The sequence below is a fragment of the Coniophora puteana genome (assembly GCF_000271625.1).
Source record: "Coniophora puteana RWD-64-598 SS2 unplaced genomic scaffold CONPUscaffold_3, whole genome shotgun sequence".
NCBI classification, from domain to species: Eukaryota; Fungi; Basidiomycota; class Agaricomycetes; order Boletales; family Coniophoraceae; genus Coniophora; species Coniophora puteana.
In genome coordinates, this window is record NW_006913055.1 from 672,875 (window position 1) to 686,241 (window position 13,367).

General features: G+C 51.0%; 4 protein-coding genes across 4 annotated transcripts; 2 read left to right on the forward strand and 2 right to left on the reverse strand.

Annotated features, from left to right (window-relative positions):
- Window positions 1-1,480: 1,480 nt before the first annotated feature.
- CONPUDRAFT_150824 (cytochrome P450) lies at window positions 1,481-3,767 on the reverse strand (the record flags this gene model as incomplete). The annotated part of the gene is made up of 12 exons (XM_007767477.1): window positions 1,481-1,775; window positions 1,862-1,886; window positions 2,008-2,064; window positions 2,132-2,321; window positions 2,386-2,399; window positions 2,461-2,578; window positions 2,629-2,744; window positions 2,807-2,958; window positions 3,051-3,179; window positions 3,249-3,308; window positions 3,364-3,493; window positions 3,557-3,767. 12 exons carry the CDS (start codon window positions 3,765-3,767, stop codon window positions 1,481-1,483), a joined length of 1,497 nt encoding a protein of 498 aa, XP_007765667.1.
- Window positions 3,768-5,191: 1,424 nt separating this feature from the next.
- On the forward strand, window positions 5,192-6,955 carry CONPUDRAFT_70716 (uncharacterized protein; the record flags this gene model as incomplete). Its single annotated transcript, XM_007767200.1, has 3 exons — window positions 5,192-5,311; window positions 5,367-5,393; window positions 5,453-6,955. 3 exons carry the CDS (start codon window positions 5,192-5,194, stop codon window positions 6,953-6,955), a joined length of 1,650 nt encoding a protein of 549 aa, XP_007765390.1.
- A 2,933-nt stretch (window positions 6,956-9,888) lies between these two features.
- On the forward strand, window positions 9,889-11,470 carry CONPUDRAFT_142353 (uncharacterized protein; the record flags this gene model as incomplete). Its single annotated transcript, XM_007767478.1, has 3 exons — window positions 9,889-9,949; window positions 10,005-10,031; window positions 10,085-11,470. Exons 1-3 carry the CDS (start codon window positions 9,905-9,907, stop codon window positions 11,468-11,470), a joined length of 1,458 nt encoding a protein of 485 aa, XP_007765668.1. The 5' UTR covers window positions 9,889-9,904.
- Window positions 11,471-11,945: 475 nt separating this feature from the next.
- Window positions 11,946-13,304, reverse strand: CONPUDRAFT_163070 (mitochondrial glyco protein; the record flags this gene model as incomplete). The annotated part of the gene is made up of 5 exons (XM_007767479.1): window positions 11,946-12,211; window positions 12,264-12,593; window positions 12,649-12,754; window positions 12,828-13,216; window positions 13,281-13,304. The coding sequence occupies 5 exons, from the start codon at window positions 13,302-13,304 to the stop codon at window positions 12,167-12,169; spliced, it is 894 nt and encodes a 297-aa protein (XP_007765669.1). The 3' UTR covers window positions 11,946-12,166.
- Between the last annotated feature and the right edge of the window lie 63 nt (window positions 13,305-13,367).

The following is a 13,367-nucleotide window of genomic DNA, read 5'->3' on the forward strand; positions in this document are numbered from 1 at the left end:
CGACGATAGCAGTCATGAGTATATCGTGGGTTCGGGAAGTCTAGTCAGCGTGAGTGAAGTAGAAACTGCAGTCTAGCGGCAGTGAGTATTGGTCGGGTCGTCGTGTCGTTAGGAGAGGGGATAGGAAAGAAGAAAATGTGAGGATCCAGAAGTGCAACCTTACCGAAGATTGGACTGACATGGTCCTTATGTAGGACCTAAATTTCAGATCGCTAGCCGATCGCGAGCAAGCGAATAAGGGGCAACGGCCGATCTCATGTCAAGGACGACCCAAGGAACTCCAAGGAACCAAATAGACGGAAAGAGATCCACCACCCACATCACGAAGGAGCCCGTAAGCTCCCTGATTAGACCAAATCTGTACGTTGAGCCTCCTTAGTAGGTAGGAGCTTCACAGGACACGTCAAACTGTCAGCAAAGATGCTGCGTAATTGCAAGATGACCAACCGAAGGTTTTGCAAGCTCTCGCCGGGATGACAGCTGGCTTCAGAACACAGCGTTCACGATCAAGGTTTGAGTTCCTCAAACGGAAGCAGCGGCTGCAAAAACAGCGATCTTACTTCTCCGAAGCCATATGATATCCTCTCGTCTTGGTGTGCTGTCACTTGAAGCGGCGAACACACTGAGCACTCGTAAACTCTCCCATCTCGATAGACCCTCGATACAGCCCGGCCTCGGATTTGATATCGCTATGAGAAACGCTCGAAATTAGCTCGGGCTTCTCCCTCGGAAGTAAAGTGAGTGTGTACAGAAGTGAAAGAAGTTCAACGGATGAGAATCCTGTTCGTGTCTGAGACTTCGAGTCGCCTATCTTGATCCTCGGAGTCGGTACCGTTTAGCAGCCGTTTGGCTGTCCTGATTCCATACAGGGCGACCCAGATTACTTTGACTTGCTTATCGCTCCGGGCGACGTTGTCGACAGCGTAAGCTGTGTGGATGTAATGAAGATGAAGGCATGACTTGCACGAGTTACGGGATGTCTCTCTCACCGCAACATCACGAGTGGTGTCGCGGCAAACCACATCTGCGTGGCGAGATCGGGCTTTCCCCGGATCTTGACATGAGACGCTAGAAAGCTCGGTGTTTGTCAGGCTGCCACAAGCCGCCACAGTTTCTTAAGAGGTGCAGGAGAGTCGCAGGAGGGTACAGGTTGGGCTCGATTATTCCGATCCCGGGGGAATCTCAAATTGTCTCGAGGACGCTAAATCAGGACAACAACAGCCAGGTCTACATGTATCAACGGCACTGCAGTCTTCGACGCCGTAATGTGCAGAGGAGCTAAGATGTTGGGACAACATACAACTCACGAGTCGTCTTCCGCCGACGTACATTTGCCGATTAAAGCGGCATTCCGCGGAACGAACTTGCACGGGAACGAGCATGGGTGACTGACCACGTTTGGAGTGATCATGATAGGCGCAATGCATGACAATGAACGTCAGTCATCTCCGCATCTAGGCACAGTGCTGCACGACTGAACTTACATCGCAAGGCCGGGCGTGAATTTCTCCTCCACTTCAATCTCTCTTCCTGACCGGTCTGTCGCCTTTTCGATGCGGAATGCCGCGAGAATCGAAACGATCGCAGCCCACATAAGCGCGTCGGACATGTACCGCCCTGGGCAAATCCTGCGCCCCATGCCGAAGATCGGGTCGTTCGTTACCGACTCGGGCTTGAGCGCCAGCTTGTCAGAACCATCGGGTGTCGGTGCGAGGTGCCGCGATGGGTCAAATATCTCCGGATTTGCGTACCGCCGATCGTCCCTCGTCATTGCCCTGTATAGATAGCTCGGCGTCAGCACTAAGTACTAAGAGCGGTTGCCAGCCAAGCCAACAAAGCTGGAAAGGAACTCGAGACGCACCAAACGTTCATCATGACAGTAGCGCCTACAATCGCACCCTTGGTCAGCACAGTGTTGCTAAATTAAGAGAGCAACCCGACGCCGCCGCAGCGCACTACAACTGCGCATACCACGGCAGATGGCAGCAACACATTGGGGAAGCTTACCTTTCGGTATGTAGTACCCGCCGTACACATCATCCGCCGACGTCGCATGCGGTATGCCTGAGTAAGCATTATATATTGGATCTTAGCGTTGATCACTGGGTTTAGCAAAACGACAATAACGCACCGAGGGGTACGACCGGATGCCATCTGAGCAGCTCGCGCCAGATGCACTCCACGTATGGCAGTGTCTCCCGGTCCTCGAAAGTCGGTAATCTGTCGCGTCCGACAACGCTATCGATTTCGGCCTGCGCCCGTTTCTGAACCTCCGGGTACCGGAGCATTGCGAGCGCGAAGACATGCAATGTTGAAGAGCTCTTCGTAATACACATCGTAAATCAGAATTCGGGGGCCTCCGATGCTGTACCAGATGGTGCTTACCGTCTCAGATCCGGCTGGTTCACCCACCGTGACGCCATCAGTACAAGAAAAACACGATTAAAGCGAAGATCACACCTATAAAGACCGTTGCCGCCGTCGCTTTCATCGCTCGCTCTTGGGCGTTGTTATCCTCGCTTTCGTCGAATGAGCTTAGCAAGTCCGAGACCATTGATGGGCGTGCTGTATTCTCCGCCTACCGTAGCCCTTTAGTTCTGCCTTACGGGGGTGGATGAAATCACGAACCAGAGACCGTTTCACGAATTCAAATGGTACGTCGTTCACCTGTTTAGCGAGCCCCCGCGCCAATACGGCATCGCGCTTAAACCCTGCGCCTGGGAACCAAGACGGGAGTTTCTCCACTGAAAGCAAAGCAGGGATGATATCAGCAAATAATTCGTCGTGTGACGTTACCCTGACGTACACGCAGGGAAGGCCTTGAATATCGCCATGCGCTCAGGCGAGAGTGCAACCGCAAGTAGACGGATGAGCATGTCGACCGCCCCAACGAGTGGGTCGTTGCGTGGTTGCGTCTCGTATCCGTACGTCTGAGCCATCACGATGGACGCGACAAAGCTAGTAAAGAGGATCAGCAAGGTCAATCCTCCCAATATACGCGCATATATGCGCGTTCGAATAGCAGAGACACGACGAGCATAAGTACGTACCCACGGAAATGACCCTCGAAGCCCTCAGGTGCGTCGAGTAGATTTGCAAGAAGACCGTGAGCTTTCTCAAGGTAGAGATTCTGGTAACGGATCGCAGTCTCCCCCCTAAGACTATGGTGGAAGAGTTTTCTGCGGAAGCGCATCTCAGTACGTTACAAGCGGGCGCATATATGCGGTCAACGGGGGTGTTTTCCCCACCTGTGTAATCTCCATGTGTCGCCGTAGGGCTGTAAAACGGTGTTGAAGTCGATTCCGAACCTATAGACACGTCAGAGGTGTGCATATATGCGGGACAGAGACACGATGCACGAACAATTTGTTTGCAGGAAAGACGGGGCGGTCAGAGTAGACTGATGAGCGTTGTTCGAGTAGAGCTTTAGCTGCATCATAGGTGTTGACAATGATATAGTCTGATCCAAGAAGCTTCGTGTATATGATGTCCCCTGTAGCGCGCGAAGTACATACGTAAGTGTGGGCGAGGCTCGAGACTGAAAGGGGAAACGCACCGTATTTCTTTTGCATCTCCGTATAGCTCACCCATGGTTGAGCTCTGTCGATGTCGAGAACGTTTCCGAGGAAGGGAAGAGGGGTTGGTCCAGGAGGGTATGGGAGCTTGGCTCGCGTCGGACGTCGAAGTTGTGCGAGCTTGGAAAGTGCAAAGGTGAGGGTGAAGGCGCCGCAGAAGGTTAGGCAAGGTAGAAGAACAGAGCTCAGCATCGGCGTCGTGAAAGTGTTCCAGAAATAATGGAGGGAGTGAAAGTCGATGCAGAGGTAATCGAGGCAGATGTAGTCTTTAAAAACCTGGGGTATCAAGTGTTCATAAAGTGGGTATATAAAAAGAGCGACGTAATGGAGCGCTAGCTATGTCCTCAGTTAGTAGACAAGAACCGCGAGAGTGGAACAGCCGTAAGCAGTTCCAGAGAAGGAAGAGGGCAAGGAACGACAGAATGCAGTTGGAGCTGGGGGATGAAGCTTTGAAGAGACGCGAATGAACAAAGAGGTCAGAGCGAGGGCGGCATATGCCCATCTATAGACGAGGGCCAGACTGTCGGTATAAGTGATAGCGCATGAATGATGACGAGCCTGGTCAACCAGGGCACGACAGTGGCACGACCCGCTCCGAGAAAACATATTTGATTGTTCCCGTGCCTTTGCCGCTGTGATCGAAAATGTACCGATGCAACAAAAACATTCAGCCGGGTACGAAAATTGCTTAGTACTGTGAGAAACACACCGGCAAGCCCGACCATCCCGTCCGACCCACTCCAAACCTCCTCGCGAAATGACTGGATGCGGTTGATAAGACATTTTTGAATGTCGATGGTCGTTCATGTGAGGATGAAAAGAGTGTTAAGCCGTGACATCGTCAATCAGTTGCAAGGGACGAGATGCACGCGGCGCGGGCACTGGCTGTCACCGCAGACTAGCGCAGATCAGATGCGGAGGTCGAAAATGAAAAGAAAATGTCGAGGGCTTCTCTCGAGATTGTCTCCCACGCTTTATAATGATTTTGTTGTTCCTACGCGTCTTTCTTGCATCTTTCTGGGAACCGCGTATCTACCCAGCATTTTTATGTCTTGTCTCTATGATAAGTTGTGAATCTCGATCATTCACTATGTTCTCCGGAGCGGGAAACATTTCTCATCTCATCCCTGAGCAATCCCTGAACACATGTCAACTTGCCGATTTATGCTTCGATACTGTCATAATGAATCAATCAATGCAATATAGTCTCCCCTAGGCAAACCCTATATCAGAAGATAGTCGCTCTTGATATGAATCAATGTGGGCGTCAAACCTCGTCAAACCCGTGCCGCACAGAGCCGCACCCTCTAAGTACGGCAGAGTACGGTCAACCCAATGCCATCACGTCACTAAGGGCGACGGCTGGCAACGACCTAGCTTTGAATGCGAGCATGTCGGAGAATACTAAGCAACAGACTGCGCAGAGCACACGACCTCGGGCAACACAAGCGCTTGAGACTATGTAGTGATAAATTACGAAGAAAAGTGCACCGGCAAGAGCACCGGAGTTACGGGAGTAGATATTCCGGGAACAAGTCAGCCTTTCTCACGCTGTGAAATCCCATCATTTTGGACGGAAGACAGGAGCCCTCCGCCAGCCTCAACACGCGACCATCATGTCCCTGCCACTACTGCCAGGACATGTCATGCACCTGTCTCCATTCCACTTTTCTTCTACTGAACCGGACTTGACTAGTACAAACATATTCAAGTCCTTGGATGATCTGAACAAGCTCGTGAGTACTTGACCTACGCAATCACTTGAGGACGGATTTACCATCTGTCATGTAGGCCCCTCGCGTCTTGCAAGATGTGAATGTAGGTGATATTCAGTGTAGATTCAGTCCATTATCGATGACTTAGTCGGCTTCTGATAGGATTCTCTCAGATCGTCACCCTATGCCGAACGCTTAGCACAGGACCCAGGGCTCGACGTCGAGCCCGGGTCGCAGGATGATCAAAGGCTACGACACGAGATCGCAACCTACCACTCACTCATGTCCAGTATTCACATCATCACGGAACAGCTCAACCTGTGCCACTCAAAACTCAGCCAAGCGTCCCTTGCGCACTTCAGACCCATCTGCGCCCTTACCCGTATGCCCTCCGAGATTCTTGCTAGTATCTTCGTGTTATCCGTCCAGCTAACCCCTGTCGAACTCCATCCTGTCTCACACTACGGATTTGAGCCCGAACGGTACGACGGCCACTTATCCACCTACCGACACGCTGGTCGCACCCCCGCGCTGAATGTTGCCCAGATATGCCGTCACTGGCGCGCGATCGCCCTTGGCACCCCCGAGCTTTGGAATGTCATTGCCCCGGCAAAGTTGCGGCAGCTTGAGTTGACGCCGTCTAACGACCCAGACGGCCCTAGCCCATTCATACAAATGATTATGTGGTCTGAAAAACCGAGGCTTGTGAACGCCGTCGCTGCCGAGCTACTACACAGGTCGCGAGGCGCACCACTGATGCTGGCGCTTGATACGTGTGGCACGCATTACATGAGCTCACTATCACCCAAGCACACATCACCAGCGTTCAGGGGGCGATGCGAGGGGCTGGAGATTATATACATGGAAGAGGGTGGCTTCCTGAATCTAATCCGCTTCCACGCACTCCCATCATCCGGGCTGAAGCGTCTCCGGCTCGTGGGAAGCCTCATCGCGGAGGGAACAGGCGATGAGCTTACGCGCCACTCCAATCTGCGAGAGCTCTGCGTCGATGTCCCGCAGCGGGGCTTCAACGTCAAGACGTTCTTCCCCTCCTCCCAGACGCCCACGTTTCCCGGGCACTGGAGGTTCCTAACATCCCTCCAGATTACGTGCAACCATTTCTGCGGTCTTAAAATTGACACAGTCGTGCTTCACATCTACAGCATCGCGCCGAACCTTGAGCACCTTTACGTGCAGGAGAATGATAACACAGCATTCGCATCAAACTATTACAACGTTTTCTTTAAGCCTCTCGGCCTACCACAGGGAAGTGCCCTGACCCCGTTCATTTGGCAGAAACTTCGCTTCCTGGGTTTGCATAGTGTCAACGACCTGCGTACGTCGAGGCTTCTGCAGGCGCTGAAGTGTCCTTCTCTGGTAGAATTCGTCACAAACGCACACGTACACAAGGAGAACGTTGACACGTTTCTCAACAACTGCGGAGAGTCATTGAAAAGGGTCAGGCTGCTGAAATCTGTCACACATGAGATGTCGCCGAAGCTAGGCGAAGATATCAAGCAGGACATCGAGACGACTCATCCAACGTTGAAGGTGGAAGAGATTGAGAAAAAGGATACGCGGTTCTTCTCGCTTCCTGTGTGGTACGGTTATGTGGAGATAGTCGAAGAGTGCGGTTGTAGGCGGTATTGGGACCCCGATGCGTGATGAACTTGCCTAGGCCTCTAGTTCTAGACGTGAAGACGTAGATATGACGGAGCATAAAACAGTAGTGTAACATCATATGCATTAATCCGTCTTATAAAATACAACACCTTGCTCGTAACTAAGTCGTGAACGAGTCGTATAACATTCCACCAGAGTTTCCCCGCCTATGGACGTATCAGGCTTTGGATAATTCGCTTCCAGATTCTAACTTGACTACCGAGGGATCGCCGTCTGCAAACCGCATTTCATCCAACTCAACTCCATTGAACGTTCCGATGTGAATAACCTTGCTATCAAACCGTCGAATGCTTAGGAACATGATTGGACCAATCATACAGAAGCCGAATACTGATGTCACTTCAACGAATATGATCCAGGATATGCTGTTAAGCTGCACAGATTAGTGGGCATTGCAACTTTGATGATGAACTTATTATTCCTACCAGATTAGTGGGAAACTGCGGTAGTACGCTGACTCCTTGAATTGCCCAAGAAAGTGATGCGCTTCGAAGTAGGATTATCAACAAGTCTGAGGAGAACGGTTAATGTTACGCACATTAGAAAGTACAAGACGTGATCTCTGGTCACCAGCGACAATAGCGTATGGAAGTTCCATACGGCCATATGATAGTTTCTTAGCCGTTTGAAGAAGTGGTACAGCACCATGATAAGCAGCATAATTTCGTAGGCGCATACAGCAAAATTGCTTGCCACTAGTAGGCGAATCGTTGCTGGCTGAAAAACATAACTGCAACTTGCTGGTAACGGGATCACTTGACACATGAACAGTCAATAAAAACACAACAACAAGTGCTCGAAGAATGACTGTACCAATCACGTCAACTTGAATGATGAAGTCGATAGATGCAGCAATGTTGAGGGCTTGTGTGATAGCAAAGCATGCTATCAGAATAGCGAAGATTTTTCTGGACCTGTGGTACATTGCGTGCACTCTTAGTCCCATCATTACTAGAGTCATATATTGAATAGAAGCCAGGTGCAAGCTACTAATATATACGTGCCATTGAGCCCGAAGATTATCGCGAAGGCTATCGCGCCTTCTGATACTGTAATGGCAGCCACACCTATGTAGGACGGCGTTCGGGTTCAGATCAAAGAGTACATTTATTAGTATTCACTTACATCTGAAAGGACGTATGTCTATCGCATGAGAAAGGAAAAAGCATGGGACGAAAGAAGACTTACGCCTGCATACCGAAGTCAATATATATAGATAGTAAAGCTGGGGATCCTACTTACGCCGTAACTTGTATGCATTATTGGAACTGTTGTATGTACGTTAGAAAATTTATTGCGTCTGTGTAAAGCGGATTGAATCTCACGCAATGAAAGACTACACGTTCTCAAGCTTGAGAACGCAGATTTGCCAAATCGACAGGCCGAAAAATGTACTCACATGGTTTCTATCATTCCTCCGTAACATAGCTGTGATATACAAGTCCGTGTAAGAATCTCAACTTGATCACAATGGCTGTGCTTTTACCAGACCGTAAAGCACCATGGTCCTCGTTGACGAGTGTCGCCTCTGAAAAGACTGTCAAAAAGGTGCATGATGGACCGAAAATACACATAGTAATACCCATATAAGATCAATCTTCATGACGACATGATGAGCATTGCAGTTCCCACTAATAAAGTGAAAGACTTGCCTCGTCACCTAGATTAAGAACTTGGTGCGAAAATGTTATGTCAGTGCGATAAAGTCGTTGTACGTCTGTAACTATGGATGACGCACGAATTCTGTAAACGACCAAGAACGACATGCCACCTAGAAAAAGCGCCGTCAGCTCCGAGTACACATGCTGCAGGATGAACTAAGAGCTCTGACATGATATACAGTTTCTCACTTGTATTGCTCGTGCGGCAGCCTCTAAACCCTGAGACGACATTGGAGGGGTCCGGCACCGACGGCTGGGCAGAGAGCGCTAGGTCTCTGAATGCCCGTGTTTTATGTAGTTTGCTCGCATGGAAGCAGTGTCTCTTCTCGGGCGACATCAACCGGGTGGAGCTGATGTTACACTAGATGATTGATGGGTCATACCCGTTTGTATCTGTGGATCACTCGATAAGATGCTATCGTTTCGTTTTCGGCGAGAATAAATGCCATCGCTGCTGTCCAGAGCATGTGCTATCATATCAGGGTACATGTACCCTGCGTTGGAATTGGTTTATTGGCTGGGATGTACGTCCTGAAACAAGGCTATTCTCAGTAAATTGATCGGAGGCTGGGCGTACCTGAACCTTGTTAAAATTGAATAAACACTAGACTAAGTTGGCGATTTTGGATACTGAGCGTGTAGTCATTGATCTCCCGCACAAATCTTGTATCGGAGTTGATATGAATGGACTCCTCTCATGTCCTAATACGTGGTCCTCCTTGCACTCCTAAGTAAATTTCTGCCAGTGTCCAGTAGTCAGATCGACGCATAGATTTGGTAAGAGATTGGTCAGTACTGATCCTCCTAGCTAATGGACTACGAGCGCGTCACGTTTACGCGTTGCCTTGACATGGTTGTGTAGATCAAGAGCTTGGATTTTCCAATAAATATTTGGACTCTGAGTCCAAGTTGCAGCCCTGTGGACTATCATCAGCGCAAGGTTGCCTGTACCATGACCAAATGAGCCTTACATAATATTTATATTTGGCAGTAACTTTATGACGCACAGAAGCCCACTTCTGAAGTTGTCGGTGCAAAGTTCGTTGGAAACGGGGGCCCAGAACCAAATCCAAGCCGTGAGTCATTGTCGGGGCAGAGTTTACTGCGCGAGAGCGACTGCGAGCACAGTCACGGTCTGCTGCTGAGGGAGATCGTGGGAATTTTTCTACAGTAACGCCGCACAAGCTATAATCGGTCCCTTTACAGTTCATTTCCTCTCCGTTTATCACTCTTGCAACTTGCTTCCAACCTTGTATCGACTGAGCATCCAATGTCAGCTCCCCGTTCGATGGCACTTGGAGAGATCCTGAGTCTGGTAAGAGATTCTTCTTCCAATTCGAGCGTCTCACTAAACAATGGTTTCCTTGCAGATACCGCGTGTTATTGACGATGTCAATGTACGTACCGCGTCTGATGGCAATCGATGAGCTCACTCAAGTGGGCCTCTCAGTGTACGCTTGGTGCTTCTCCGTGTAGTCCCTACCTCAACACGAATGCCAACGTCTCACTGGGCCCTTTGGCTAATGATGCGCGACACGCCGTAACCGAGTACACAGCACTTCTGGATAGCCTCCACCGCGCAGCATCTACGCTTTCTCAGTGTGCCATCAAAGTCAACGAGTCCATCCAAGCCCACAAGCGGCTGGTCTCTGCCGCGACTCGTCTTCCACCCGAGATACTAGGATCCATCTTCGTCCGGGCTCTTCCACCAATGAAAGATGCTTTTCGTGAAACAGATCTCGACTTCCGGTTCTTCACATATATTTCTGAAGGGCGGCGAGTTGCTATCAACTTCGCACAGGTCTGCAGAAACTGGCGTGAAATAGCGCTACACTGCACAGAGCTATGGAACCCCATTTTCGTCAAGCTCGCCCCTGAGTCACTTGGCAACCGGTCGGCACCCGTCGAGGAGCTTGTGCGAAGAGCGAACAAGGACGATGCGCCGCTCACATTGGTGGTCGATGCATCTGCCGATGACATTGGTCTGTTTGAGCGCGAGAAATTACAGGAGGCATGCCAGGGCTCGCTTGCGCCTTTTCAAAAGCGATGCACTGCGATCGAGATCGACATCCGGGAGGGCGTGGTACTATCCCCACTCCTCGCACACCTTTCTCATCCATCTGGCCTTTCCCGCTTGCGCTTGATGGGTGACATCTTTCCTACTGGGCCTCACGGGCCTGCCTTGCTCGACTCAGTGAGGCACCCTGCACTCGCTGACTTGACGCTTCAGGCGTTCAGACAACCCCTTGACTTCGGCCGCGTCTTCACTCCCTCATCGAGATGGGATAAGCTAGTCTCTTTGCAGCTGATTACTGGCGGATTCGCCAATGATGAAGCTCCCCATCAGGTCGTGCGCAAGCTTCTCTTTGTCTGTCCTTCTCTCCGCCAACTCCTCGTCCGGGCTACTACAGACCAGGGATTTGCATCCTTGCAAGACAACATCATTGCTCCTACGTCGATGTCACAGCAAAACACATTAAACATAGACACATCCGAGATCATCACCTCCACTTCTTTGCGTGCACTGGTACTCGTTGTCCACAACACCCTCATGGGTAGCACGCTTCTCTCCTTACTCCGCTGCCCATCGCTGCACACCTTAGTGATCAGCCCGTTCGTGATGCTTCCGAGTCTCGAGACTTTCCTTACCCACGCGGGATCAGCAAAGAGGCTTGTAATAACTACAAACTACTCCCCTGTGGACGTCGCGGTTGGCAAGATCAGGGACGCATTCCCGTCATTGGCTGTGGAGCTAGCCAATATCAGAGAGGGCAAGGAGTGGTTTGCGCTGCCGTTGTGGTACAAAGACAGGGAGGATGTCGCATGGGAGGCATAATCATGGGCTGAGATTACATTTGAAACACGAGGTTCATAATTTTCAATCAATTAGTATCGTAATGTTACATTGGGCACATCCATGCATCGACGCTTGAGACTTTGAGACAACCTTGAGACCATTTTCAATCTCGGGGAAGGGAAGTCTGTACATGATTCACCGAGAGGACATCGCGAGAGCGATTGCCGCTGTGATGAACGACTGGGAGGCGGCGACGCGGGACGGTCCGCGAGATGGTCGATGGATGCTCACGGACGGCTTTGTCTATGACTGGTGGTCTCTCTTCGCAGGATGTGCAGGCGAGACAAGAAGCTCGGAAGATGGGGCTGAGCGCCAGCCAAGTAAACAAGCACAGTGGGTATACGAGCTCATGCAGGAAGAGGGAGTGCAGGGACCTTCCAGCTCGTACCTCTGAAGGCCGGTCTGTGACTCGAACCGTTAAACAGGATTTTTATCCGGTAGATATTGCATAAGGGCCCATGAGATGTCATGAATACAATAAGAAGGTAGCTAGAGGGGTACTAGATCCGAGATGGGAATATCTCTAGTCTAGGATGCGCAAGTACGATACGGTAAGCAGCATGTGCGAACAGTCATATAAATCCAAGAATAAGTTACGATGCACTGCGCGTGAATAGGCTATGAGTGGGGTATCCGCGTGATAATCAGTCCATTAGAAGCGTTGGTTGAAGTCGTTCAAGCGACAAAGGTTTGTACACTTTCTAGCCAATTGACGTACTCCTGCATCATCGTCAACCTTCGAACGCAAAGGGTAAGAACATGGAACACGCACGATTTGTTCTTTCTGCTTCACATACTCCCTAACAAACATGGCAAGCTCGTCATCTATCCCTCGCTTCTGCAGATATCGCACGAAACCTGTGCGGACATGCGATGGGAGGTCGTCAAACTGTTCGATTTCCTCATGAATGAAAAGAAGGCTAAGCACGAGGGTGATATGTGAACACACCCTAGACCCTTCCCATACACTAGCACGATAGCGCTCCCCTTCGGGCGTACGCTCAGCGGCCTTGGCTCCGTCTGAGCAGTGCGCAATTGTCCCAATCGCAAATTTCCCGCTTGTGGTAGTGTTGCCGCTGACGATTATGGCGCCCTTCTTTGGCTATATTGCAACGTGAGCACACAAAATCCTTGATAAAGCCGCATAAAAAACGCACCTTGGAGAGTATAACCTGATATCTCACGTCTTTCTCCTTCCCCTTCACACTCGCACCACTTCCCCCGGCTGCATCTGGCAACACGTACGAAAATGCGATGTTCACCCTACACCCACGCATGTCAGTTAGCAACGGCTACTCCTCCTCCGCCAATGGCGAAAACGACGCATATGACGCACCACTCGTCCGCAGCCCTCCGCGCTAACCACACCTCCCGCATGCCCTTGCAGTCCTCGATCCGCCACGTGCCCCTCCGCTTGAACTCAGCGACGATGTCCAACCCCACGCCCTGCCCATGCAGCGCCTTCGCGCTTGCGAGCTCGTCCGCGAGCGCCTGGTTCAGGTCAGGCGACGGAGGCGGGAGTTTCGCGGCTCTAGGTGCGCTCTGTCCGTTGGTGGGCGGGGAGGAAGTGTGCCTGAAGTGGGAACCTGGGCTGGGCTTCTGTGTCTTCGGGGGCTTGGCGCTGGTAGACGCGGCTACTGCAGCGGCGACGTCTGCGCATGCCTTGCCGCAGTATGGATGGACTTTGCCAGAGGCCTCGACGAATCTCGGGCGCTGCCCACACGTCTGAGAGGATGCATTGCGATAAGTCAGAACGCGGGCCTTGTGGTTTGATAGGACGAAAGCGTACTTCGCAGAGTGTGATAGCTGGCATTGCGTTACTTGTTGTTCAGGCGTACAGCAGTTCAAAGCGCAAGACACGGGAAGTTTGGTGTTA